General features: G+C 58.3%; 2 protein-coding genes across 8 annotated transcripts in view; both read left to right on the top strand.

The window, feature by feature from the left end:
- The window catches only part of ANKRD34C (ankyrin repeat domain 34C), a 28,768-nt gene extending 16,456 nt beyond the window's left edge, over positions 1-12,312 (top strand). The window contains exons 3-6 of one of the 5 annotated variants that reach the window (XM_042987873.1): positions 2,750-2,830; positions 4,425-4,500; positions 6,842-7,048; positions 7,359-12,312. In XM_042987873.1, the coding sequence (XP_042843807.1) occupies positions 7,401-8,981 (1,581 nt within the window). In that variant the 5' untranslated portion in view covers positions 2,750-2,830; positions 4,425-4,500; positions 6,842-7,048; positions 7,359-7,400 and the 3' untranslated portion in view covers positions 8,982-12,312. The other 4 variants (XM_015535749.2, XR_006218318.1, XM_015535748.2 and 1 more) reach the window with 4 other exon arrangements.
- Positions 12,313-16,947: 4,635 nt separating this feature from the next.
- Positions 16,948-24,872, top strand: TMED3 (transmembrane p24 trafficking protein 3). Of its 3 annotated transcripts, XR_006218319.1 has the most exons (4): positions 16,948-17,157; positions 18,477-18,725; positions 21,742-22,469; positions 22,714-24,043. XR_006218319.1 is itself a non-coding variant. In XM_042987874.1 (3 exons), the coding sequence occupies exons 1-3, from the start codon at positions 16,975-16,977 to the stop codon at positions 24,287-24,289; spliced, it is 669 nt and encodes a 222-aa protein (XP_042843808.1). In that variant the 5' UTR covers positions 16,948-16,974; the 3' UTR covers positions 24,290-24,872. The 3 variants fall into 3 exon arrangements, 2 of the variants coding, with proteins under 2 accessions (XP_042843808.1, XP_042843809.1); XM_042987874.1 differs by lacking the exons at positions 21,742-22,469; positions 22,714-24,043 and adding an exon at positions 24,053-24,872; XM_042987875.1 differs by having other exon boundaries at positions 21,742-24,043.
- Positions 24,873-24,919: the final 47 nt, after the last annotated feature.

Here is a 24,919-nt window from a genome sequence, read left to right on the forward strand (position 1 = left end):
AGCGCTCACCTGTGCCAAGGCCCTGTGCTAAGCGCCCCACCTGCGTTCTGCGGTTGTTACGCGCGCCGCGAGCTTGTGTGCCATTATCCGTGTGCTGCGGCTCAGAAAATGGGAGCAGAGGAGGCCAAGTCTAGTCCGAGTCCATGCGACCACTTGGTGGTGTGGCTGCACCTGTAAACCGCACGCCAGGTGGCGGTAGTGGGGAGGTGTGCCTGAGCCGGCAGAATGTCCTCCGCGAAAGCGCCTAACTTGGGTTCAGAGGAACTAAGAGTTCGAATCCAAGCTACAGCTTACAAACATACGCGCTTGGGCAAGATCGCACAACCTGTCTGCGCGGCAGGCTCTGTATCTGTAAGGTTAAGATCATAAGGCTTCCCTTGCAAACGTGTGGGGGAGGGTGGTCAAAGAGATCTGTATGTGGGAAAACTCAGCAAATGGCCCATCGCGGTTGGGAGGCAGAGGACAGAAATGGGGAGCAGGTGTTAGAAGAGGGAGAGGTTGGGTGATGAATGGCAGAGGCCCTGGGGTGCGGGTTGGGTACCCCAGATCAGGGCTCAGAGGTAGGATCCTGGACGAGTTTAATGCAACATGATAATCCTTTAAATATCTATAGGACTTTGAAGAGTGTTTACCTATTGCCTATATTTGACCCTTATAACAATCTTGGAAGGCAGAGACAGAGTTCTGTGCATTGGGCAAAATGCTGCTGGCTAGCAGTTAATTTCACAGCCACCTTGTAGCAGGGCTGAGCTTAGAACCCGGGTGGCCTGCTTCTCTGCCATAGCCCCACCATGACTGTGCACCCTCAGAAGCTTGGATTATGGGGCAATTGTGGACCTGAAGTGCATCTAGAGAAACGCCGTCCGTGCCAGCTGGAGCCAAGGTGATCAACCGAAAACATGTTCAACCATTATCTTTTATTTTGTTCCACAAAGAATTTCAAGTGATGTTTAAAAAGATACACAAGAGGTCAGGTGGACACATATCAGAAGTAGCTGAGATTCATTAGGATATAATTGTGTGCAAACTTACGTGTGCAAACGTGGTCACAGCGGGATGCTGATCTCACTGAAACTGCAGTGAATAGAGCACATCCTTCAACTGGAAAAAACAAACACAAATTGAGAAAGTGGGGGAGAAACAAGATTAAGGCCACATCCAGAAACAAGAAGAACACAAAGCATGAATGTTATAAAGTCCTAGAAACCCTGGGCCTCTAAGTACGGTCATGTGTGTCCCCAGTTCTTTCCTTGGGAACAGGAGGTGCTCTGCAGACGTTTGCAGGTGCCGGTGGACCCTCCTCTTTTGCCTCCCTTTCCCACGGGGGTCAAATACAGGTAGACTCGGAACCAAACGCAGTGCCTCAATCCTCCGATTTACCACGGTGCCAAACACGGCAAGGTTAGCTGGAAATCCGATGCCAAGGTGACTCGAGGAGGAGGAGACAAAACATGGTAGTTTATCTGCACTGAAGTAATTGTGAGTCACTTTTTTTTTAGATATGAACTTAAAATTTTTTTTGCAACATTTATTTATTTTTGAGAGAGAGAGAGAGAGAGAGAGCACCAGTGGAGAAGGGGCAGAGAGGGACACAGAATCCGAAGCAGGCTCCAGGCTCCGAGCTGTCGGCACAGAGCCCGACGCGGGGCTCGAACCCACGAACCGTGAGATCATGACCTGAGCCGAAGTCGGACGCTGAAGCCACTGAGCACCACCCCCCTCCGGCCGCCCCGTTAGTTACCTTTTTATAATGGCTTGCAGAAGCACACCCTGCTTTAAAGCTTACACAACGGGCTTCTCCATCTGGTAGCTCAGCAGAGAGTCCTAACAAACCTGTAGAGGTAAGAAGCTAGGAGGTGATGGGGACAACACAGACACAGCATCATGACTTGTGTCACAAGCATTTTACTTTTACACCCAGTGTCATAGACCCACATACCTACAAAGACCAGGAAAGTAGCCTGAATGTATGAATTGGGTCAGTTGTAAGACTACAGAGAGTGGCAGGGCCCTTGCCAAACTGAACAATGAATGATCCATTTTAAAATATTCAAACTGAAACAAAACTAAAACACTATGCCGGTCAAGCCAGACGTACCTGCCCCTGTGGGCTGCACTTGGCCCCTGGCCCATTACTGGGCAGCCTTGGTCTACACTGCTCAGGCAAAAGATGTGGGGCAGCACGGGAGTCAGAGAGGTTGGGTTCAGCAAGATAAAGGACTCGATCTGTCCTGAAATTCCCCATTTCTAAACTGGGAATGACTGGACAACACGGCCCCTCGAAGCCTCGGAAATCTTAGACTTTCATAATTCTGTGGACGGTAAAATAGCCCCAGGGCTTCTGGACGAACATGGTAATCACTTCCACCCACCCACCCTTTCCATCAGAGAAAGCATCGTTTTATTTTTTTCCGGCGTTGGTGATATTTTAGTCTTCGGTGTGTCTCTTCCAGTCCCTGTGCCTTTGGAAGGCGTGCCCGCCCCATGATGTGGGGTTGAGACAGAAAACAGCCGTGAGGAGTGACCGGGAGAAGGGGCGGGCTGGGTGGGGGACAGGAGGAGAGGAACCAGGCACATTCTGCTCATTTCTCCGTTAACTCTTCTTCTGAAACACAGGGAAGAAAAACACCCACTTGGGGGCTGCTAATTTTAAAACATGGTGCCCAGGGCAGTCAAAGTGCGCGGGGTTTCAAAATTCTGGGCACATGTCAGCCCCTTTGGGTCAGAATTGCTTCCTTCTCTCCGACAGGCTGGGAAGCCCTGAAAGGCACGTGGTCTTTCGTGCATTAGGTGTTCCTGACGTTTGTCTGTGATGCACACACAGCAGGAGGTAAATGCCCAAATGCAAGTGACGTAGCTCTTGGCTGATGCCCTCATCCGATCGGTCACTATTGAATACATCTCCGGCTTCATGCTTCCTTAGTGTCCTCGCACTGCCGCTTCTGACCGTCCTCATCTCTCAGGGGCTCCCAGGTGACCTCCGGCCTCCCGCCGGACCTTCTAAGCCTGAACTCTACACGCTTTTTTGTCCTTAATGCCTTGCACGTGTATCGACCCTCAACATTTATATGGTGGCGAATGAATGAGTGGATGGATGGATGGGTGGGCAGGTAATCCCAGCGTGTCAGTCAAGGCTTACTCTGTTATAATAGAAATTAGTGCACATGTCATAAGCAGACACGAGCCAGTTCATCAACGCTTTATGGGATTAGGAGACCCGGGGGGCGGGGGGACGAGTGAGGGAATGACAAGCGGAGCAAACACGAGGGGCACGGCACTGAGCCAGCCACGGCCTGCCAGCGAGCGCGGCTTGCTGGGTTGTGGGAGCGGATAATCTACCGCATCCCACCCGCAGCCTGGAACCCGCCAAGAGCAGGCTCTGGCGGAAGACAAGGAAAAGAGTTTGCCTGGTACCTACCTCCTGCCGCCACGCGCTCTCGGTCCACATACGCTCTGGAGAGCGTGAACGCGCCCACGCTTCTGTGTTGCGTGGCTTCGCCACCTGGAGGCCTCCGGGGAGACCGAGTCCCCGGTCAGCCGAGCGCAGGTGTGGGCCTGGGCCCCTCGGCCTGACGCAGTGGGGAGGGGGCACGCCTAGAGGAGGCCACCGGGGCCAGGAGGCGAGGCGGTGGCCGAAGCCCTGAGGTGGGGAGTGGGCCCCGGGGCAGAGAGTGGGTCTCGAGGCCTTGCCAGGTGGCGCGCGGCGGGCGGCAGGAGAGCGAAGGGTCTGGTCTGGTCCTGTCCTCACACAAGTGTTTGTTTCCTGGCATGTGTGTCACGTAAGGAACTTCCGTTGGGAGGCCACGGTGAAGGCTGGCCGGAGGCTATACGAGGAGCAGCTCCCCGCGCACAGAGAAGGTCATTCCTGTAGATGGGCTGGGAGCAACCAGGATGCCTGGGCTCCACCCTGTTCTCTCCTCAGCAGCGGGGGTTAGGGACGAGGCCGAGCTCCGGGCAGGAGGTGGCCCCTGACGCAAACGAAGGGAGGCAGGCACCAGCTAGATGTCCCCTCCCTCCCCACCCCCCACCTTGAGGGACGTGGCCGGCCCCCCACACGACACGGAGAGAGGACCCGATTGTCCACCCACATGACCTTCCCCTTTTCTCTTCCTCATCCTCCTTCCAACTACCCCGAAGCCGATGAGGGAGAGAAGACAGTGTTCCTGCCCCGGGGGCTCGGGGGGTGGGGCCGGGCTCTCGGAGGGGGCTGGCCCAGGAGATGAACACACCAGGGCTCAGCACAGAAGGTGGCGAAGTATCAAGGAATCCAGGAGATGTGGTTATCAACCGTGTGTGTGTGTGAGTGTGTGTATGTCTTTGTGGGGGGGGGTCTGTGAGTGTGAGTCTGTGAGAAAGAGTACCTAGTGTTGTATAGCATCCCAGTGTATGAATACGGCACAATTTCTTTATTTTCTTCATCGCAGGATGTCTCGCTTTTGCTTTTTGTGAATAGTGCTGTCGGGAACGCTTTTGTACCTGCTTCGCTGCACAGATTTATCGGTAATTATTGATATGAACGAACCTTCCCCAAACGAGTGGCTTAGAACCAGAACCACTTGTTTGTGCGTGTTTCTGCAGTTTGGACCAGGCTCTGGGCACGTCTGCTGCCTCGCCTGGGGTTCTGCCTGCACTTGTAACTACCAGGGGTCCGGGGTGGCCTCGCCCGCACGGTCGCGGTCAGCGGGGGCTCCCTGTGTCCTCCCCGGCAGGACAGCCCATGTGTCTTTATGAGGCAGCGGGGCTCCAGGAGAGCAAACTGGAAGCTGGCAGGCCCACGGAGGCCCTGCCTCGAAAGTCACAGTCACTCCTGCCGCATCTTGTGGGTCACACGCCGACCCCTCCTCTTGATGGGCGGGGGGGGGGGCACTGGCCCCTGGCGCGCGGTGTGCACGCTAGGACGGCAGGACTTTGTGGCCGTGTTTTCCGGGCTCCCACAGACAGAACCCAGGTGCGGAATTACCCGCTGGAGCGCTGGTCTCGTCCTCCCACCCACTGGGTCCCGTTGCTTCCTGTCCCTCCCCGGGCATTGCCAGGCTGGCTAATTTTAGCCATGCTAATTTGGACACGTGCCTCCTGGTATCTCACTGGGCTTTGATTTGGTTTCGTTTGACTACCCACGAAGCCGAACACCTGTTTGTGTGCTTACTGGCCATTCGTGGCTGGGGAAGAACGTGATCTGTGGGAGGTGTTCATACAGCCTGGAGCTGAGCCGGTTGTAACTCTACTCGGCTCTCTTCCACCTTCAGTGGTTTTTCTCTTGATTAGAAAGGAAGGAGCATTTGAGCCCAGGTTTGCAGGGTGGTGAATAATTAAACAGAGCGGGGTCTCTGTTAGACATCATAGAAAGCGGCTCAGGGGGACAGCGAGCGGGGCGTCTGAGAGTCAGACGGACAGTGCGTGTGGGGCGGACAGCTCTGGGTGGACGGACAGATGGATGGCGCGTGCGGGGAGCAGGGAAGCCCTGGGTGGACAGATGGACAGACTGTGTGGGCGCGGGAGCCCTGGGTGGACAGACTGACAGACGGTACGTGGGCACGGGAGCCCTGGGTGGACAGATGGACAGACGGTGCGTGCAGGCGTGGGAACCCTGGGTGGACAGACGGACGGATGGTGTGTGCAGGAGTCCTGGTGGTCCTGGGGGCGATGTGCCAGCACACGAAGGGCCCTCGCTGAGCGGAGACCTCGCACCCTCACTGCACGTTCCTGCTCCGTTATTTAGCGCCCGGAAATCCTGCTGCAAACGTCCAGGGCCGCACACAGACCTCGACACCCTGACCCTGTGTGCGCAGCGCCAGTGCCGAACAGGGATGGTGGGGCCTAAGGGAAAGGCCAGCGCCCGTGTGTGCGCACGCGCGCGCACACACACACACACCACGTGCACACGCCCTACACACACACGCACACGCATGTACATGCTCACACTTATGTGCACACCCGCACGCACACCCCACACGTGCATGCGCACACCCGTGTGCACACCCGCACACACACAGACCCGTAGGAGGCTGAAGACGGAAGCACTGGGGGACAGAGACTCCCGACCGCACGGTGGTCACGTTGCTGCAGAAGATCTCGCGGGAACACCCACAACAGCGACGAGATCACACCGACACACGGCTGTTGGAGGCAGAGAGACGAGCTGGACCGTCCGCCGTCGTGGCTTCGGAAGAGAGCGACGTCGAGGCGCGCGTACGCGCGTGCGTGTACGGGAGCGTGCGGTTTGGGCTTTCTAGACAAACGGCAAGTGTCTGTGAACGTATGAAACGCTAATGAGGGGTGTGAGTCCCTCTCTCACGTTCGGCCAAGCCGGGCTCTGACTTCCAGGCCGGTGGACGTTGTGAACCGCTGGCCGCCGCTCGCGGCAGTGGCGTCGGGAAGCCGTGGTGCCCACCGGGCGACGAGAAACCCCGGGAACCGCGGCCCCTCCTCGGCAGGAGGGACGGGAGTCCGCGTGGAGGGGCTGTGCCGGCGGACGCCTGGGCCAGGGAGGGGGCCCGCCTGTCCGAATTCGGGGAAGGCTCTCCGGCAACACCCGGCCTGGAGGCTCCGGCTGCGGGAACCGGGCGGCGGCCGCGGGGAGGACGAAAGCGGAAAAGGCTTCGGCGGCCGCAGACTCACCCCCGCGGAGGAAGCTGCAGCCTGAGCTTTGTGCCCTGTGTCGCCTGCGAGCAGCGTGCGGTCCCGTCCGCCCTCCGCCTCGTACCTGCCCACGGGGAGGCCGTGCTTTGGCCTTATTCTGGAAGACTAGGGGGAGGAGGGGAGGGTTGTGACATCAGGGCTGCCGCGAGGTTGAGTTTGCTTTGCGATGATTCTCTCTCTGCTTCCTCCCCGATCGCGATAGTAACCCGTGTTTCTGGTGGATTCCCTCCCGGCCTTTCGGATGCCCGCCTGGGACGACAGCGCATCCGCTATCTACGAGGTGACCCATGGGGTGTGAATCGCTGCCCGATGTCGGCGCTGCGGCAGTGACCCGGGGGGACACACACCTTCCCTCGTGGGACGCAGGTGCCCGTGGGCATGGAGCGGAGTTTCCTAAGCGGCATTTGAGGTGAGTGTGGGGCGGGCAGCCCCCGCGTGTGCGATCGCTTGCCAGGTTTATGTCAGCTGCTGTCCTGTGTGGATGTTTTCTGTCCGCTCTCCCGTAACCCCCAGCGTGGCTTCACCAGGCGGCCGTCCCCGTCCCTCCCACCACATCACAGAGGAAGACACGGACGCAGACGAGCCGGACGATGCGGCCGAGGTGGCCTCACCTGGGATCAGGCGGGGACAGGACTGCGTCCAGCCCTGTGACAGCCGCACCATCAGCACCCGGGCGCCTCCAGAACGCACGCCATGCTTCTCTCTTCTTCCCTCGCTAGGTCTGGTCGCCGCGGTGGCTCGGAGGCGCGGAGGCCAGCGCAATGGAGGAGGACGCTGAACTGAGAACCGACGGAAACTCACTCTTAAAGGCTGTGTGGCTGGGGAGGCTCAGGCTGACCAGACTCCTCCTGGAAGGGGGCGCTTACATCAACGAGAGCAATGACAAAGGCGAGACGGCTCTCATGGTGGCCTGCATCACCAAGCACGTGGACCAGCAGAGCATCAGCAAGTCCAAGATGGTCAAGTACCTGCTGGACAACAGGGCGGACCCCAATATCCAGGACAAGTCTGGCAAGACGGCCCTCATCCACGCCTGCATCAGGAGGGCCGGAGGAGAGGTGGTCTCCCTGCTCCTGGAGAACGGCGCGGACCCCAGCCTCGAGGACCGCACGGGGGCTTCGGCTCTGGTTTACGCGATACACGCGGATGACAAAGACGCCCTGAGACATCTCCTCGACGCCTGCAAAGCCAAAGGGAAGGAGGTGATTATCATCACGACAGATAAGTCATCAGCGGGCGCCCAAACCGCCAAACAGTACCTTAACGTCCCTCCGTCACCCAAAGTGGAAGACAGACAGTCACCTCCACTGTGCGCGTCTCCCTCGGACGTCGAACTGAAGGCTCCGGGCCTGGGCGCTCCGCCCAGCGAGCGGGAGGACGACTTCTTCAGCGTCCAAACGGGGCATCCGAGTGGTTGCCACACCGCCAAGGCTCTCAACGAGCCTGGGTCACCCACCAGGAAAGTTGGGAACCTCAAGAGAGCCCGCCTGCCCCAGCTGAAGAGGCTCCAGTCCGAACCCTGGGGCCTGATTGCGCCGTCCGTGCTGGCTGCTAACGTGCGTCAGGACGACGCCCACGGCGCGGGCACAGACAGTGAGGTCATCAAGAACATTAGCGACGTGTCCTTCCCCAAAAGGGGGCCGCTCTCCAGAGCCAGCAGTATCGACGGCAAAGACCCCGCCCTGTTCCCCACATTCACAGAGCAGATTCTGAAGATCCCAGCCTCGCCGGCACCTGCATCCTGGAAGGCCGCCTACGACAAGGGCCAGGCGTCCCACCCTCGTGTGGCCAGAAGAGGGACTCTCCCTGTGGAGCAGGAGAAGGCTGGAGTCAGTCCATCAGTGTCCCGCAAGCGGCTGGAAAACGACCCGTACGATTTCGATCTGCAGCCAGGGGCTGACCAGCTCAATCCCGTCTCCCTGGAGTCGGGCAAAGGGCCCCTCGAGAGGAAGAGGCTGAACGGCTCCCACGTGGCTCTCTTCCACGGCTCCCGCGAGTCCCTGGACGTGGCGCCCAGCACCTCCCCCAGCTCGGCGCGCCCCAGGCCACTGCCTCTTCTGGAAAGGCGAGGTTCTGGGACTCTGCTGCTGGACCGCATCTCGCACACCAGGCCCGGCTTCCTTCCCCCTTTAAACGTAAATCTGAACCCACCCATCCCAGATATCAGGCCCGGCGGCAAACCTTCTTCTCCACTTGCCGGCGGCCTGAAATCCATGCTGCCCGTGGCTCCCAGCTCACCGAAGAGAGCTGACTCGAGGAGTCAAAAGAAACTACTCCGGAGGCACTCCATGCAGGTCGAGCATGTGAAACAGCTGTCTGGCTTTGAGGAGATCATGGCCTAGACACTTCCAGAGGGTCTCCACGTACCCGACGACAGGCACCATAATCCGGACCAACGCAGCCGCGTGGGCCCTCTTCCTCCCGCCCGTCCCCCCGTGCTGCTGTGCGGTCCGCCTCACAGGGTACGGAACAGGGCCCCGCTTCCCTTCTGAAATGATCGTGCGTTGTTACGGGTTTGCTTGAAAAGGGCTCAGGGTAATTGGGTTCTGGGGATGAGGTTACCGAGAATAAATTTCTCCAAAGGAAGAAAACCTTTGGGGTTTGAAAGTAACGCAGCTGGTACGGTGATCTAGGCCCCTGACATCAGTTCCTTTCCACCAGACAAACTAGAATTTAGATCCCAGGACGGCAGTGAAAGCATGCCCTTAGTACTAAATCTATAAAGTGCCTACAAAGGAAATGAGGCTTTAGAATTTGTCACGTGTGCAAAAGCTCGAAACTGGCCCCTGAGCTGTGAGATCTGGCAAGCTGCGTGTTCTGTGTCAGCCCAAGGCGGAGAAGGGGGGACAGAGCCCCCATCAGAAGCACCAGAAGGCAGGGAAGGTGGGGGAGGCCCCCCCCCATCACGGGGGCTCTGGCTGCCTGTCACCGGGTCATGGGGCAGTGTCCTGCTCGGCACGGTCACGGTCTTCCCAACCCCCGTATCGCACTGTGTTCACGTGCTCATCTGGCTGTGCTACGAGTTCCCAGATACAACTACATGTCCCCCAAATTCCGATGTGCCATTGTCATCGGTGCATCGGACGTGAAATTGGCCTCATCTGCCTGCCCTGACACGAGCCGTGCCAAAATCTTGGGAAAACACAGCCAGGGTCTGGTAATTAATTTGGAGGTAAATGTGGTACAGTTTCCAGAATAGACCTGTTTCTTGCCTGTTCTTCCGAAAAGTCGGTGACACCCCCCCCCACCCAAAGCCAGAACAATACGTAGCGCTGGGTCGCGCACACGTGGAAAGCACAAGTGGGAGGTTCTCAGGCTGGAGGGAGTGGCGGGGACTGGATCGGGTGTTGTAGCCCGAAAACTTCCGGGGGTGCAGACTGGCGTCTCCCATGCTCTTGTCCAGGTAACTCCAGAGAAATCCGGTTTCTGCGAATTATCCGAAGTGTCTACGCGGCGGGAGGTTTGTAGAGATAACCCGGGTGACGCTTTCCAGCCGTTGCGCAAACCCAGGAAGGGAAGCAGAGACTTAGCACGCTTGGTGTGACGGGGCCACATTTCAGATGATGGGCCTGGTCGTTTTCCCGTTCATTTTTCTCTCCTGCTGCTCAGATTTGTGTGCTCTGTGGTTGGAAGAATGTGGTCCCTGGGGGTCGCCTCCCGTGGAGGAAGGAGTAGAGGCTCTGAGGTCTGGGTTTGCAACTCTGTTCCGTCATTTCCCAGCTTGGGGACTTCGGCTTTTCTAAGCCTCCACTCGGTTGTCTGCAAAATGGGCTGGCAGTGCTTCACCTGGAAAGGGCGTGGGGGCTGGTGCCAGAACGTGCCTGTGCCGCACCCGGGGTGAGGAGGGGTCGCCCAGTCTCCGGCACATCTCCAGGCCTCTGAGGCTTCAGAATCTACAAGTTATACATAATATCCTACACAGAACGCAGTAAAGTCCAGCTGAAAAGTTCAAGTGTCTCCTTGAGCTTCTCTGTGGTTCCGTAATTCTGAGCCCCAAGTACACTCGTACAGTAAATTCTGCCACATCCGCTTCTCATACGATAGCGTCTCTGTGATGACACTTGCTAGACCCTTACCGGGGCATCCCGAACAAAAGTGCTGACGACGAACGATGCTCACAGGTAAGCCAAATGTTCATTTTTTGATGCTTCCTCCAGGGCGGGCCTGTGCCCAACCTGGGCACCACTGACACTTTAGGCTGGGTCGTTCTGTGCCGTGGGGGCTGTCCTGGTCCACCCGCTAGATGCCAGCAGCATCCTCCCCCAAATTGCGACAACCAAAAATGTCTCCAGACAAGGTCAGACCGCTGGGGGGCGCCATCACCTCGGCTGATCACCGCCGCTCCAGGAGAAGGCGGTGCCAGAACAAGTCAAGACCCACGAAGCCGCACGCGGTCTGACTGGCTCAGCCCTGCCCCTCACTTGAAGCCGTTCGAACTGTGCTTCTGTAGGACGACTGTGGTCGGGCTCTCAGGATTCCCGGCAAACACAAACGGAAGTGCCGGTGGCCCTGTGTTCCTTTCAGGGAGGGAAGAAAAGCTCGTAAACTCGTGCAAACCGAGGGCTCGCAGACTTGGTTTAGTGTGGACAATCCACGTTCTTTCCAGGGCCCTTTAGTCTCGAATGGTTCCTACCAAAGGCACACGATGAGCGGCAGAGAAACAACCCTCCGAAGCATTACAGAGTGAACCATACAGACAACCACTGTTGTCAGCACATCACGCACGCACACACACGTGTGTGCACATGCACGTGTGGCCAGTGCTCTCCAAGTGTCGTTCGTGCTGGTGAAAGCCCTGCATCTAACTGTGGGGGAGCAGCGCTGCACACGAGCATTTGTCTGAACCTTCGGCCAAGACCGGAAAGCCTGATTCATCCTCGTAGCGAGCACGGCACATCCATAGCGATTAGCTCAGGTGAAACGCGAAACGTGGTAGCTACTCAGCTGGAGTGACCTGTCCGTCCCCGAATGCCTGTGGCAGGCGCTGTCACGGCACTCCCTGCCTGCATCGGTCACTTGTGACCCTCTCCTTGGCCTTCCTCTAGACAGTCACCGGATCGTCCCTGTCTCATCCCTGTTTGACGATGCAGTAGCTGAATTAGGCCGTTCCAACCTAGCGTGCCCACCACAACGCTTTATCCTGGTTCGTGCATAAGTAGGCGATTTTGTCCAGGTTAACAAACCTCACAACGATGCTTCTTAAAAGCATATTTTAGATTCAAATATGCCTCGTAGGTCGGAGATTAGCTTTTCTTTTCGGGATCCTGGCGTCACTACAGAATTTCGCTGCCATCTGTAGTTTTCACAGCCCATCCACTTGAGACCTTCCGGAACGTTTATCAAAATATGGGACACGAGTCTAACGTTTAAAGTCTGGGACTTCGGTTTAATTTCTAGACACTCCAAAGCCGGTTTTTGTTTTACTTGTTTGTTTGAATCATTGTCAATTCTCTTAGAATTTCATCCAGTGAACGGTATCCTGCAAAATGCAGGCTGTGTCTGACCGTCTGCCTCTGTGTTGGTGCTTTGGACGTATCCCTGTTGCTTGAGCTCGTTCTCTACGGCGTTCTACTCTAGCCTCAAGCCGACGACGCGCTCAAAGATGTCTCAAAATCCATGTATCGTAACTGTTAGGCATTTCTAACACGTCAATAAAAGATACACTGCAATCCTTCGGTAGCATTCTCCGTTTTTCTGTAGTGAAATCTCAGCGATAAATATTACCTTTTCCTTATGACAGGGTTGATGTGACTGCCCCATAACGTCTCCCTTAGCAGACACCCAATATTTTACACACTCATCATTTTGAAAATTAATTTTTGCATACACAAAAGTGTAAGTGAAGTGTTGGAGTTTCGCTCTCAGAAAGGGGCAAAGGATGAGAGGGGCGTTTCCCCTGGGAGGGGTGGGCTTCACTTCCTTCCTCTGGCCTCACTGCTCGGGCCTCCCCTGGGGCTGTCTGACACACGCCACCTGTGGGGACTTAGCAGTCGCTGGGCTGGCCCTCCTCGGGCCCTGCTTCTAGTGTCGGCGAGTGTTACACGAGGCCCTGCTCCGGGGCAGAGCGTAAGAATCCAATGGACTAGCCCTTGTCTCTTGAAGTGCAGAGTTCTGTGATTCAAATTTCATCCACACTCCCTGACTCTCCGAACAGCCCCAACCTTACCTCTGGGGCCTCCCCTAGACAGTTGAAAGAAATTGTGTCAACAAAAACACAAAAAGGACTGGCTTCAGGATGTCCCTTCCCCACTTCCGTCTCCGGGAAAAGCAGGCCCACAAGTTTCTGAATCCTTTGAGGAGAGATTACGAGGGACCCTGCGGGGGGAGGAGAAGTGATGGGGGATAAGGTCACAGTGGCCCACCTGGAGTGGGGGGGGGCGCATTCCCAGGATTGATAAAAGGCTTGGAAGTTTGGGGTCCCTTGAGCAGACCTCGCCCCCTTCCGGAACAAAATGGTAGAGGGGAGTGGTCCATGGTGCATCCTGCGAGGCTGGGCGGGGGCTGCGTGGGGGTCAGGCTGGGCAGGGGCATCTGAGCCACTGGCCCTGCAGGAACCCTGCAGCTCAGACAGCACATGTATCCACGTGGCCAGTGAGCCTGTGGATGACACAGCCCGGGGACCGGAACTCCGTGAGCCGTTGAAGACCTACAGGAGACGGGCACGGGGAGCTCCCCCGGGACGACATGGGCACTCTTACCGTCTTTGTTAAGTGGGGGGGAGGGGAGCAGATCACTCTTAACTAGATTTAGAAGAGTAAAGGAGTGAGACGTTTCTCACACCCAAGGGTGTTCTAGAGCCCACGGCATGCACTGTGCAAAGGACAGAAGCGTCACCCATGGCATTTGCCCCCGGGGAGGTCATCAGGGGTAAGCAACAGACCTCAAGGAACAAAAGGGGGTAATGCTTTACAGCTATGATGATACCAGAGCAGGTCACGCAGGGAAAAGTGTCGGATGCTTCTCACCGGGCATCCTCAGCTGAAGGTGGTTCTGTGATCCAATTTCCTGGACTGATCGTGGACAGGGGTTTTGACATCACAGAGTAAAAAACGTAATGCGGTTCACAGAACAGGGTGAGCGTGATGTGTCAGGACTGGGGAGGAGGAGGATGGGAGGGGGGAGAGGTGATGGGGGTACAGAAGGTGGCACACAGGCATTGCAGGTGTGGACCAGCTCAAAGAAACAGCCCGCGGAACACGACACCCCCCCCTCCCCCGCCCCGGACCTCTGTTCTGGATCCTCTGCCTCATCCGGGATGATGGACCCAGAATCCTAGACATCCCTGATCCAGAGCAAAAAGAATTTCTCATACGGTGAGAGGTAAGGGTCTACGTTAATTTTGTAACGATCCCATTAGAATGTAAGAAGTATTTAATACTTTCCCTGCCACGGTGGGCACTGTTGCTTGCCTAGCTGGTCTGATTCCTCCTTTCTCCTTTCCGCTCCGGCCTGATTTTGTTCACGTGGTCACCCCACATCCTGGCCTCTCTTTCCACTAAAGCGACACTGCTCCCTCCCCAGCTCCCTCCAAGGGAAGTCCTGATTGGTCTGAGTTAATCACGACAAGTCCATTCTCCTCATCAGTGATTGGCTAAAGGATCCAGCCTAAGCCAATCACCACACGGCCTTCCCTTCTCAGTGCCTTAGATCCAGAGAAGGAGACATGGCCTGACGGGACCAGCTGGGCTGAACCAAGGACATACATCCCCCGGTTGACAGATTTTCTCTACCTCCTACTAGATGTGACCCAATAAACATGTTGTTCCGAAGCTTACTTGTTTGTTTGTTTGGTTTGACAGCCCTCTTTTGACAATGAGAGAATGGAGTCAAAGGATAAACCAATGTGCAGAGGAGGGCAGAGCTGGTAGGGAGATGGACTGGAGCCTTGATCACGCTCTGCCTGGAGGCTGCATTACCTCTGAACTTCCTGTTACATGAAGTAAGATATTCTTGTATCATTTAATCTAGTTAGAGTTGTGTTTTCATTCACTGGGGACAACATGTGAATTGTTTGTTTACTCAGTTTCTGCTTGATGATTTTTTGTTTAAAGTTTATTTATTTACGTTGAAAGAGGGAGAGAGGGAGAGAGAGAATCCCACGCAGGCTCTGTGCTGTCAGATGCGTGGCTCAAACCCACGAACCGAGAGATCATGACCTGAGCCAAAACCAAGAATTGGACGCTTAACCAACTGAGCCCCCCAGGCGCCCCTAGCTTAGCTATTAACAAGCTGAGTTTGGGGACCCTGGCAGCTTGTTTAGGGGCCACAGATTCCTGCCACCCAATATACTTCTCCTCTGAACGTGACTTAGGCCTCCTCCATCCAGAGATGGAGTCCATTTTTTCACCTTGAACCTGGTCTGGCCTTGGACTTGCTTCGGCAAACAGAAAGTGACAGAAGTGATATTGGAGTGTAGTTCTTTGGGGGGGGGCCTTGCTGTTTCTGTCCTGGCCCTCGTGGGATGCTGCCCTGAGCCTGCCATATGAAGAAATCACGTAAACCACAAGAGGGAGACGATGCATGCAAAACTGAGCTGCTCTAGCCAGCAGCCCGCATCAGCCGGCCGCCTCTTCAGTGGGACCATCTTGGACCTCCAGCCCCGAGGACCCTTGGCTGAAGGCAGCTGCGTGAATAAGCCCAAGCAAAAACGGCTGAAGCACCACCCAGCCAACCACGAAATCACGAGAAATTGTGCGTCTTTGTTGGTTTAAGTCACTGACTCACACGGCAAATGCCGACCGAAGCAAATGCTATTTAATTAAACCTCCTGAGCTTCTGTTTCTTCTTTGTCAAAGGGGGAATAATAACACTTTTTTTTTTTTTGTTTTTGCATGGCCGCTCGTGCAGATTAATTAATGCAAAATACATGAAGTGTGTGAGTAGCTAACACTGCAGGCCGGCACCTTGTAGGTGCTGAATGGTAGCTGTAAAGATTGCTGTTATGCAAACTTTTTAAAGTTAACACTTTCTTCATCCTTAGATTTTATTCTTCAAGGTTATATCCTGTTTCCTTTGACTTCACTTTGTTTGAGCAGCCTTCCTGGCAGCTTACTAGACTGGTCCCCTCCTAACTACCTCGCTGTGACTTATTCCCCTGTTTTATTCATGTCCCTCCCAAGGTAGTAACACAGATGTGCTCTGATCAGTGCCTGAGACAGTGTGACAGTTACTGCCTTCCACCCCTTAGGTGCTGTGACAGTTCTGTTCCTTTATTAACCCCCAGGGGGCGAGTCAGGCCTCCTTGCTCAGTTGGTGCATTCCCACTCTTACCCTCAGCTAAGTGTTGTTGAGGCTCAGGCTTCGAATGCCGTGGCCTGAGCTACGGCCGCGTCAGGCTTCCCGCCTCTGAGCTTATGCAGGTGTTTTCTTGGAACTTAAACACAGGACTTAACATGTAACCTGGCAAAATTTCTTGTTAATCTTAGCACCGCAGCTGGCCAAGGTCATCTTAGTCTTACATCTGTCATTTGCTTCTTCCCTCGGTGCATCTAGATGAAATGATTATTTCTTACATGTTTTTTCCATATACATATATATCAATATATATGTATATATTGATATCGATATATATATACATATATGTGTATATATATGTATATATACATATATCAGTAACTAAAAAATAATGTGCCGCAGGACAGAACCAGGGAAAGAGCCTCAAGGCACAGCACAACATACCTTCTCTGAGCCTGGTACAGAGTCATCTGATTGCTTTGACATAGCTTCGCACGTTAATTCACGGCCAGATGTGCCCCGCGGCGGTACACTTCCCTGTTGTCCACGTGGGGGTCTATATGGCGGTACAATTATTTGTGGAAATCCGGATACACATGTGATAACGCTGTCCCGAAAAATTCTTTACTGAGTAGCCAAACCACAGTCGGTGTCTTTTCTGTTTTACCTGCTCTTAGAATATCAAAACCCTGTAGTAGTGATTATACAAGATATCTTCTTAGGCCAATGGTAATGGAGAAGGCAGTAAGTCAATTTCCCCGCTTTCATGGTTTTGAGAAGGCAAAGGGAAAGAAAGAAAGAGCGTTTTATCCCAGGAGAACCTTCGCCTTGTCCTGATAGCCCAGACATCTGAGTGGCTGAGCGCAGCCTCAGTGGCCCCAGGGTGCGGGGCTCCCGCGCAGCTCGCCCGCCTGCCCCGCCCCCAGCCCGCCCGCCAAGCCGGGCGCCGCAGGGGGAGGGGGCGTGGCCTGCCCGGCGGAGCCAGCGCGCACGCGCAGCAGGGAAGGGGCGGGGCGCCTTCCCCGGAAGCGCCGCCTGGGCGCCACGTCCGCGCCCAGCGCCCCGCAGCCGCCGCCCCGGCCGGGACCGGACCGGAGCGCCATGGGCCCCGCGGGCGCGCGTCCCGGCCCCCCGCCGTCGCCACCGCTGCTGCTGCTGCTGCTGCTGCTGCTCCGGGCCGAGCGGCCGCGGGGCGCCGAGCTCACCTTCGAGCTGCCCGACAGCGCCAAGCAGTGCTTCCACGAGGACGTGGAGCGGGGCGCCAAGTTCTCCCTGGACTACCAGGTGAGGCCGCGCCCCGACGGGCGGCACTGCGGGCGGGCCGGGAGGCAGCGCTCTCGGCCCGCCTTGTCCCGCGTGTACTCAAGCACGGCAGTGGGGGCGGGAGGTGGGTTCGTGGTCGTACTCCCCGCTTCTCCAGGGTTTACAGGCGGAGGCGGGGTGAGCGCAGGGGAGGGGACAAGGCGCAGCGTTTACCAGCAAGCAGTCCTGTTGTGGCCATATGCTGCCGCTCCTGCACTCCCGCCTCCTCCCACAGACCGCCCGGCGCGGCACACGGGTGGGGACTGGTCTCGGGTGAGGGATCTGCCCCGGAGGTTTAGTGGGCAGATCTGGGGTTGGGGTGCCAGTGGGAATCCTCCCCAGACGGCCACCTGCCCGTGGACACCTGCTCCCAGGCATTCCCGGGATGAGGTGGCGTGGGCAAGCAGGAGTGAGGCAGGCCCTTCATGGGTCCTCTCTGGCCAGAGCCACTGCAGGAGGCTTGTGCCTGGGGACAACATGGTGTGGGATGGCCTCTGGGTCGCTGGTATGGCCACTTTGACATCTCTGTGGACAACATGCAAATTGTGTCTGGGTTAACAGCCCCCCCCCCCCCACCCCCGTACAATCACTAAAAACTGGTCATTATGAGGCTGGAGGGGCCTGGGAGGTGGTCTGGTCACTGCTAGGGCAGAAATGCCCTGTCAAAGGATGGCCACCTTGATTTCGGCACCTCCAGCAGCAGGGGGCCGACCACTTATAAAGGAAATCCTCCCATCTGTGCAACGAAGAACTTTGGAAGTGGATGTAGGCCGCTGACTGTGTCCCTCGATGGACGTTGGTTATAGCCGATGACCACCTGTGTGATTTTGCCCAATGCCCATCTTGTCACTCTTATGTTTATAAAGAGTTTGAACTGTGTCATTCCCAAGGACCCTCCCACCTCTGATGGCCACCGGGTCTATGAGCACTCTAATCTGTATTTACTTTTTGCATTTGATCAGTAATAATATTAACATTCACGAGACCCGTCTGGCAATTTACTTGATCTCAGAGCCTCAGTTTCCTCTTCTGTAAAAGGGGAAGGATTAAGCTCATTGTGCCCTTGCAGAGCAAAACCTTGGGAAGTCGGGCAGACGGGCATTCAAATCTTAGCCCTGTCCCTTTCTAGCAGTGTGGCCATGGCGGATTTACTTAACCTCTCCCAACCTCAGTGTCGTCCCCAGGACGACCGAGAGCATCCCAGCACCTGTTCTAGGAAGTTCACGGTGGCCGGTCGGCATTGCACGCGCGCTGGTTGCCCCACTGGTAAAGCAGACGGTGGGTGTGTCTCTGGTTGTCAGGTCATTACCGGAGGCCACTATGACGTGGACTGCTACGTGGAGGACCCCCTGGGAAAGACCATCTACAGGGAAACCAAGAAGCAGTACGACAGCTTCACGCACCGGGCCGAGGTCAAGGGCGTTTATCAGTTTTGTTTCAGCAATGAGTTCTCCACCTTCTCTCACAAGACCGTCTACTTTGACTTCCAAGTGGGCGACGAGCCCCCCATCCTCCCAGACATGGGGAACAGGGTCACGGCCCTCACCCAGGTGAGTGGACGTCGGCGGCCGCGGGCCGGGCTCCGCCTTCAGCCCATTCTTCCCCTCGGGTCCGGTCCTGGCCTGCACTCAGTCGCCCCGCCTCCAGCTCCCGGCCTGCGTGGCTCAGTGTTGGCCTCACCTCCTCCTGCGTTCAGTCCTAAAGGACACGGTCCCCCTTGTGCTCTCCCTCTGCGTTGTTTCGCCGGATCCTCTGGAATTTCCGTGTTCCCACCGGCCTTTCAAACGGCATCGCCTGGGGGGCGTCCGTGCCTGCCCCCACCCCCCCCCCCGCGTGTACAGTGTGTGTGCGTCATCAAGACCGAACGCCTGCTTCGTACGGTGTGTTGTTAGGGCCACGTGAGCTGCGACGGCAGATCAACCCCACGTGTCGGTGGCTTAACCCTGTGGCAGATCTTTTCTCACTCAAGCGGTAACTAGGTTGGTGGAGAGCTTTCCTCCACGGACTGACGTAGGAATCCGGGGTGCTGTCTGGTGGGCTCCCTGCTCCATTCCTCTGGGCTCTGAGCGGGCTTCCTCCGGAAGTCCCGCCTGCTTCTTCAGACTCCCGGCCCGGGAGTCACTCGCCGCACTTCTGCTCAGCCCGTCGTTGCCAGGTGTCCCGCGGCCCCCTGGATGCCGGGAGGGCTGGCAGAGACAGTCTGCTTGGGCAGTGGACTCGCAGCCAGGGCCCCACACTCTGGAAGAGAATCGGGGATAGATGGCCGTGCATGGGCTCTCGGGGCCAGTGACAGACTGAGCCCAGGCTCCTTCGTCAGTCTCCCTCCTGCCCCTCACGCGCAGTGCAGGCTCTCGGCTTCCCAAGGCCCGCCCAGCAACCCGTGCCGTTTACCCTGGTATCCCCTGCCCCCAGTCGTGGCGCATGGCACAGACTTGCCACATGACTGCGTGGCGGGGCCCAGGGGACCCCGCAAGACAGGATTGACCGTCGGGGCTGCGCTGCTCCTGATCCAAAGCCAGAGCGTCTAAGTCTCCAGCGGGGCCAGGTCGCCTTCTGGGCGGCCTCTCGGTGGTCACGTGGTCACCCGCTCCCTTCCTCTGTGGCTCTGACCGTGGGTTCGTCTGCCCTCCCTGATCAGATGGGGGTTACCGCCACCCAGTCCGGGGTGTGGCCTGGCCACGTACGGCTATTGCAACATAAGTTTATTAAAATGAAATTAAAAACTCGTTTCCTCGTTGGCTGCGTAGCCACATTTCCGGGGCCCAGCAGTCACAGGTGGCCAGTGGCCACGTGTGGCAGTTTCCGCCAGACGGCCCTGGGTCTGAGCCTGGCCGCGTGACCCGTGGCGTGTCCTGGGTGGGAGGTCCCACAGCCCGTACTCTTGGGAGTTCTGTGGCTCACCGGTGAAACAGCCTCCGTGCTGAAGATGTGGTAACTCTGGAAGCAGAGCCGAAGGTCTCCCCCTCTAACCGGTGGAAGACAGATCGGGTAGAGAAAAGGCTTAATGGTCACTGCGATCGAGAAATCCTTTCCTGGAGGCTTAGAATTAGATTTGGTTTTCTTGCAGGAAACTGACTACTCACCCCCTTCTGCGTGGCCGGATCTCCTGTTTTCTCCTGCCCAGCCTCCAGAGGGGGTCCCTTCCCCTGGTACCTCTGACCACCCCGCCCGCCCCCACCCCCAGCCTTGAGCACCGTCTGTCTGTGTCTACACCTGAGAGCCTGGCTCCCGTGTGGCAGGCATTTCCTGTGTGCTGGTGCCGGCTGGCGGCAGGCTGAGATGTGTGGCCATGTCAGTTAGCCACGGGGCGCTGTGGTCAGAGCTGTGGTTTAAGGGACGGCTCTCGGGAGGGGCCGGCAGGTGCACGTCCCTCCCCAGACCTCGTTTTCTTGGCGTGGCTTGGATCCCCCATTGGCCCTGGCTCTTTTCTCACACCCCCTGCCCCCCCCCAACCTCTTCCAGCACAGCGGTGGGCCAGAGGCCATGTTTTCTGGCCCCCGAATCCAAACTCTGATGGACGAGCAGGATCCAGAGTGACCAAGGTCCAGGCCGGGGCTAAGGCCACGGGGACTTGTCTACAGCTTGGGTCCCAGCCTGACCAGGCTCCCAGGAGAGGGCAGGGGCCGGGAGGGTGCCCCTGGGGCGGCCGAGCTTCCTGAGAGTCCGGGCAGATCCCAGCAGAGGCTGAAGGTTTTCCAGCGGAGGTCAGAGGTCCCGGGTCGCTCACTGGTGTTCCGGGGAGGATTAAAGGTTCTCCCACCTCTGCTCTGAGGTCAGCTCGTGCTTCCCTGGCTCCGAGCTCTTGAAGTCTGTAAGGACCCGAGTGCTCCTGTCCGTGGGGGCCCCGTGGGGTGCAGGCTGGGGGACCTTGCTGGTGGTTGCAGGCTGAAGACTGGAGCATCGCCAGGCGGGACAGACAGGGTGAGACGCTGGTGTGGCAGCAGAGGAAGGGGACGGTCCCGGGAGGGGGACGGATCGGGGTGTCTCCAGGGAGCAACTGTCACAAGGCAGCAGTGACCGGAAACCCCGGGAGGCTCCCGGATTCCAGCCAGGGAACCAGCCACGGCAGAAGCCACACTCCAGCCCAGGGGGCCCAGGGCCCTGAGAAAACAGGGTTCTTGGAAGCAGAAGGGATTCCGCAGGGTAGGAAGCAGGCTGGACGGGTTTCCTAATGGAAAGCTTGTGGTCACGGGCCATGCACTGGCACAGGCGGGGGTCCCAGTGATGGGGATGTAGTGTGCCTTTCTGGGCAGGGGGTACTTCGGGGGGGGGGGTTGTGCGTCATGTGCTGTGTTGCCCCTGGGTCCCCGTGGCCTTGATGCTGGGAGAGCTACGTTCCCGCCCGTTGCTGCTTTACCCTCTGGGACCTGATCTGAGACCTTCCTGTGAAGGCCACCGCCGCCCTCTTCTCAGAACCGCGGTGCCGTCTCTGGCCTGTGGGTGGGACGCGGCCTCCGACGTGGCGCCTCGCGCGGCGGACCCGACGTGTCCTCTGCCTCGGGCCTCTGCACCTGTGACTTCAGGGTCCTCCCTGTCTCTCTTCCTCTTCCCTCCCTCCTTTTCCAGTGATTCTGGGCCCTGGGAGGAGCCTGCACCTGCCGACCTGCACTGCTGAGCCCCCCAGCCAGGCCCAGGGCCCAGGGAGCGCCCTCTCCGAGTGTCTGAATGAGCGTGGGACGGACCTAAGCGAAGAGGGTGGAATTCTAGCCCGGAAACCCACGTGGGCCCTTTGCTCGTGCTTAAAGGCAAAGTCTGTGTGTGCACGCATAGTGAGTGTGTGTGCGTGTGCAGGCCCCACAGGTGCGCATGCCTACGTGTGCGTCCCCGGCCCCCGCTGATCTCAGGGACACCCCGAACCTGCTTGTGGCGGGGCCCTCGGTGCCCACGTCTGTCCGCCGCTCTGCCCTGTCTTGCCCGCAGAACCGCAGTGACCGGTGCAGCTGGACTAGAGAGGCTTCCAGAAGTGCCGTGTCGTGATTTGGCCTGGACACGGCTCGCAGAGTAGCCTGACCCCACGCCGCGGCCTCCTTCCTAGCCCTTCCCGGTTTATCCGCTGTTCATTCTGCGATGGCGGACGTGCCTTCGTGAGCTCCAGAAGCGTCACCTGAAGAGCTGGGGCGGGGGGTGGGGGGCGTCAGCGCCTACGAATGCCGCCGTGCGTCCGGCAGAGGTCTGTGCCCCGGGTGGTCCTGTTGTGGCCGGCATTTGGAGCCGGTTGACACATCAAGGAACTCGTTGGTGTCACGAGCCCTGCCAGGATCAGGTGGCCGCTTCTCAGCGTCTGACGCCTGTAGGTACGCGCCGCCTACCAAGTGTGGGGCAGGTGACGACGCCGGGCGCCAGCCCGAGATGACAGGGTGTGCGGGTGTCCCCGAGAAAGTGGGTTTGTGACCCTGGATTCTGCCCTTTGAACTGCTGCCCTGTGAAGCTCCCCTAATTCCACCTGGGTGGCAGTGACCCTGTCGCTTCCTGTCTGGGTGGCACTTTGCAGCTCTTCCCCATGGACCCGGGTGACAGCAGCCGCCCGCGTGTCCGCAGGAAACCGTAGCCCTGGCGGCAGACCAGTCATCGGGTGGACACGATACGTGGCCTTGTAAACGCCGGGGCCGAAAGGAGGCCTCGTCCTCCCTCGCGTGGCCTGGTGTGGCGCCTGCCGTGGCCCGGAGTGAACAGCCCGTGAGGCAAGTAAGGGCGACGTTGCTTTTTGGCCACAGTCTCCTATTTGCCTCCCGGAAACAGTTCCATTTGTGACACAAGGGAGGGTGTTGGGGGTCAGTCAGGCGGTGGCTCCGTGACTCGGTCTCCCCTCCCTTCCTGCGCTCACGGTGTGGACAGTTCACCTCTGCGCTTCGGGGACCGAAGCAGGTGTCTCCGGGACGCGTTGCGAGCTTCTCTGGCCTTGTTGGGATAGAATCTTCTAGGTTTTGGATAAATGTGTGTCATAGGTCACCTGTGAGTGAGCCTCATGACCACCACGGGCTTGTGACTCCCTTCGTGGCGTAACCGAGCATCCGAAGCGGACCACGTGCACCTCAGGGCCTCAGGCGGGCGGTCCGGGCCACGCGGGTCCCCAGGCTGGGTCGGGGTGAGGCCGGGGATCAGCTTCCGCGCTCGCCAGACTGTTGGCGGGTTCGGGTCCTTATCGGCTGTTGTGCCCCGGCCCCCAGAGACCTCCTCCGGTCCCCGCACGTGCCTGTGTCCTCTAGGCTGGCAGCTGGAGCTCTGCTCCCTTTCAGCGGCTCCTGTGGTCAGGTCAGGCGCTGGGGTGGTGGCCGTGGCGTGAGGGTGGCCGTGCCGTGTGACCTAGTCACAGCTCATCGTGTCGCGGGAGTCGGGCAGGTGTGGGGGAGGGGGAACGGATTCAAGGTTCTGCCTCAGTACGCGGAGCCGGGTGAAGGGGGTCCCACGTGAGCGTGTGTGTGTAAGCGTGCACGTTCGTATGTGCGGTCGGGTGTGTGTGCATACACGAGAGGGGTGTCTTCCTGTGCCTGTGTGTGTACAGGAACAGGCCCCCACGACTGTGACTCACGTCTCTGAGCTCGGGCAGGTCACACGGCCTCTTGGAGCCTCAGTTTTCTCATCTGTGTGCGGGGCCAGCAGTCAGTCAGGCCTCCTACCAGCGGGGGGGCGATCCCCGCCCGCCACTGTCCCGAATGTTAGGTGAGACCCCAGGGCCGCGTTCGAAGGCCTAGGCTCGGGACTCAGACACGCGGGCTCCGCTCCTGACTCCGCCACCTCCTAGTCGGAGCCTCGGGCTCGCTGTGCGGTTCCGGTGCCGGCGGCTCAGGGGACGTGGCCCGGGTGTCAGCGTGGGCCGTGTGCGGACTGCACGCTCCTCTCGGGGTTAGAACATGACTGCTCTTCTCCTCCCGCCCAGATGGAGTCGGCCTGTGTGACCATCCACGAGGCCCTGAAGACGGTGATTGACTCCCAGACGCATTACCGGCTCCGCGAGGCCCAGGACCGGGCGCGGGCAGAGGAGCTGAACAGCCGGGTCTCGTACTGGTCTGTCGGCGAGACTGTCGCCCTGTTCCTGGTCAGTTTCAGCCAGGTGCTGCTGCTGAAAAGCTTCTTCACCGAGAAGCGGCCCGCCCCCCGGGTGGCGCACTCCTAGTCCCTGCGCCCCGCCCCCAGCACGGAGCTGCCCTCCTAGGTCACGGGCTCCTGCTGGGCCGGAGGCAGAGCCGCCCGGGGAGGGGCGGGGCGGGGGGGGGCACCGAGCTCCCAGGTGCCCGCTCCCGGTGTCCCGGCGGCCGGCGCCCACAGAGCCCGGAGACGGGGACGCATCTGACTGCGTTACGTGCGCGACGCCGAGAAGAGCGAGTGGTCAGGCTGAGACTGGCCGCTGTGCAGGGCCACAGGAAGTGACCCGCGTCTGGCCAGAGGAGGAACCCCGCGTGCCCAGGCCTCCTGGGGCGGCTCCGGGCGCTCCCTCTGCCCCACGGCGCCCGGGTCACCCGGCCTGTGTGTGTCCAGGCCTCTGTGCAGAAGAAGGGGTTCTTTAGTCCGCTTCCCTCTGCGGAGCTGTCTGTGCCTGGAGAAGCCGGGCCCCCGGGGCGGGCGGCTTTGCAGAAATTTCCCATCCCGGGTGAGCGGGGGTGCCCGCCATGGAAGCGGGAGGAAACCGGAGGCCGGTGCCCTCGGTCGGCTGTATCTCCCCGGAGGCAGCACGTGGTTTAATAAACACGAAGCCTGAGCACCGTGGAGACCTGTGCCTTTATTTCTTTGCCCTGGAGGAGCTTAC

This window comes from Panthera tigris, chromosome B3 (assembly GCF_018350195.1).
Source record: "Panthera tigris isolate Pti1 chromosome B3, P.tigris_Pti1_mat1.1, whole genome shotgun sequence".
NCBI classification, from domain to species: domain Eukaryota; kingdom Metazoa; phylum Chordata; class Mammalia; order Carnivora; family Felidae; genus Panthera; species Panthera tigris.

Coding starts and splice junctions, on each gene's coding strand:
- TMED3 (XM_042987874.1), top strand. CDS start 16,975: ATGGGCCCCGCGGGCGCGCGTCCCGGCCCCCCGCCGTCGCCACCGCTG. Junction 17,158..18,476: donor AGTTCTCCCTGGACTACCAG/GTGAGGCCGCGC, acceptor TCTGGTTGTCAG/GTCATTACCGGAGGCCACTA. Junction 18,726..24,052: donor GGGTCACGGCCCTCACCCAG/GTGAGTGGACGT, acceptor CCTCCCGCCCAG/ATGGAGTCGGCCTGTGTGAC.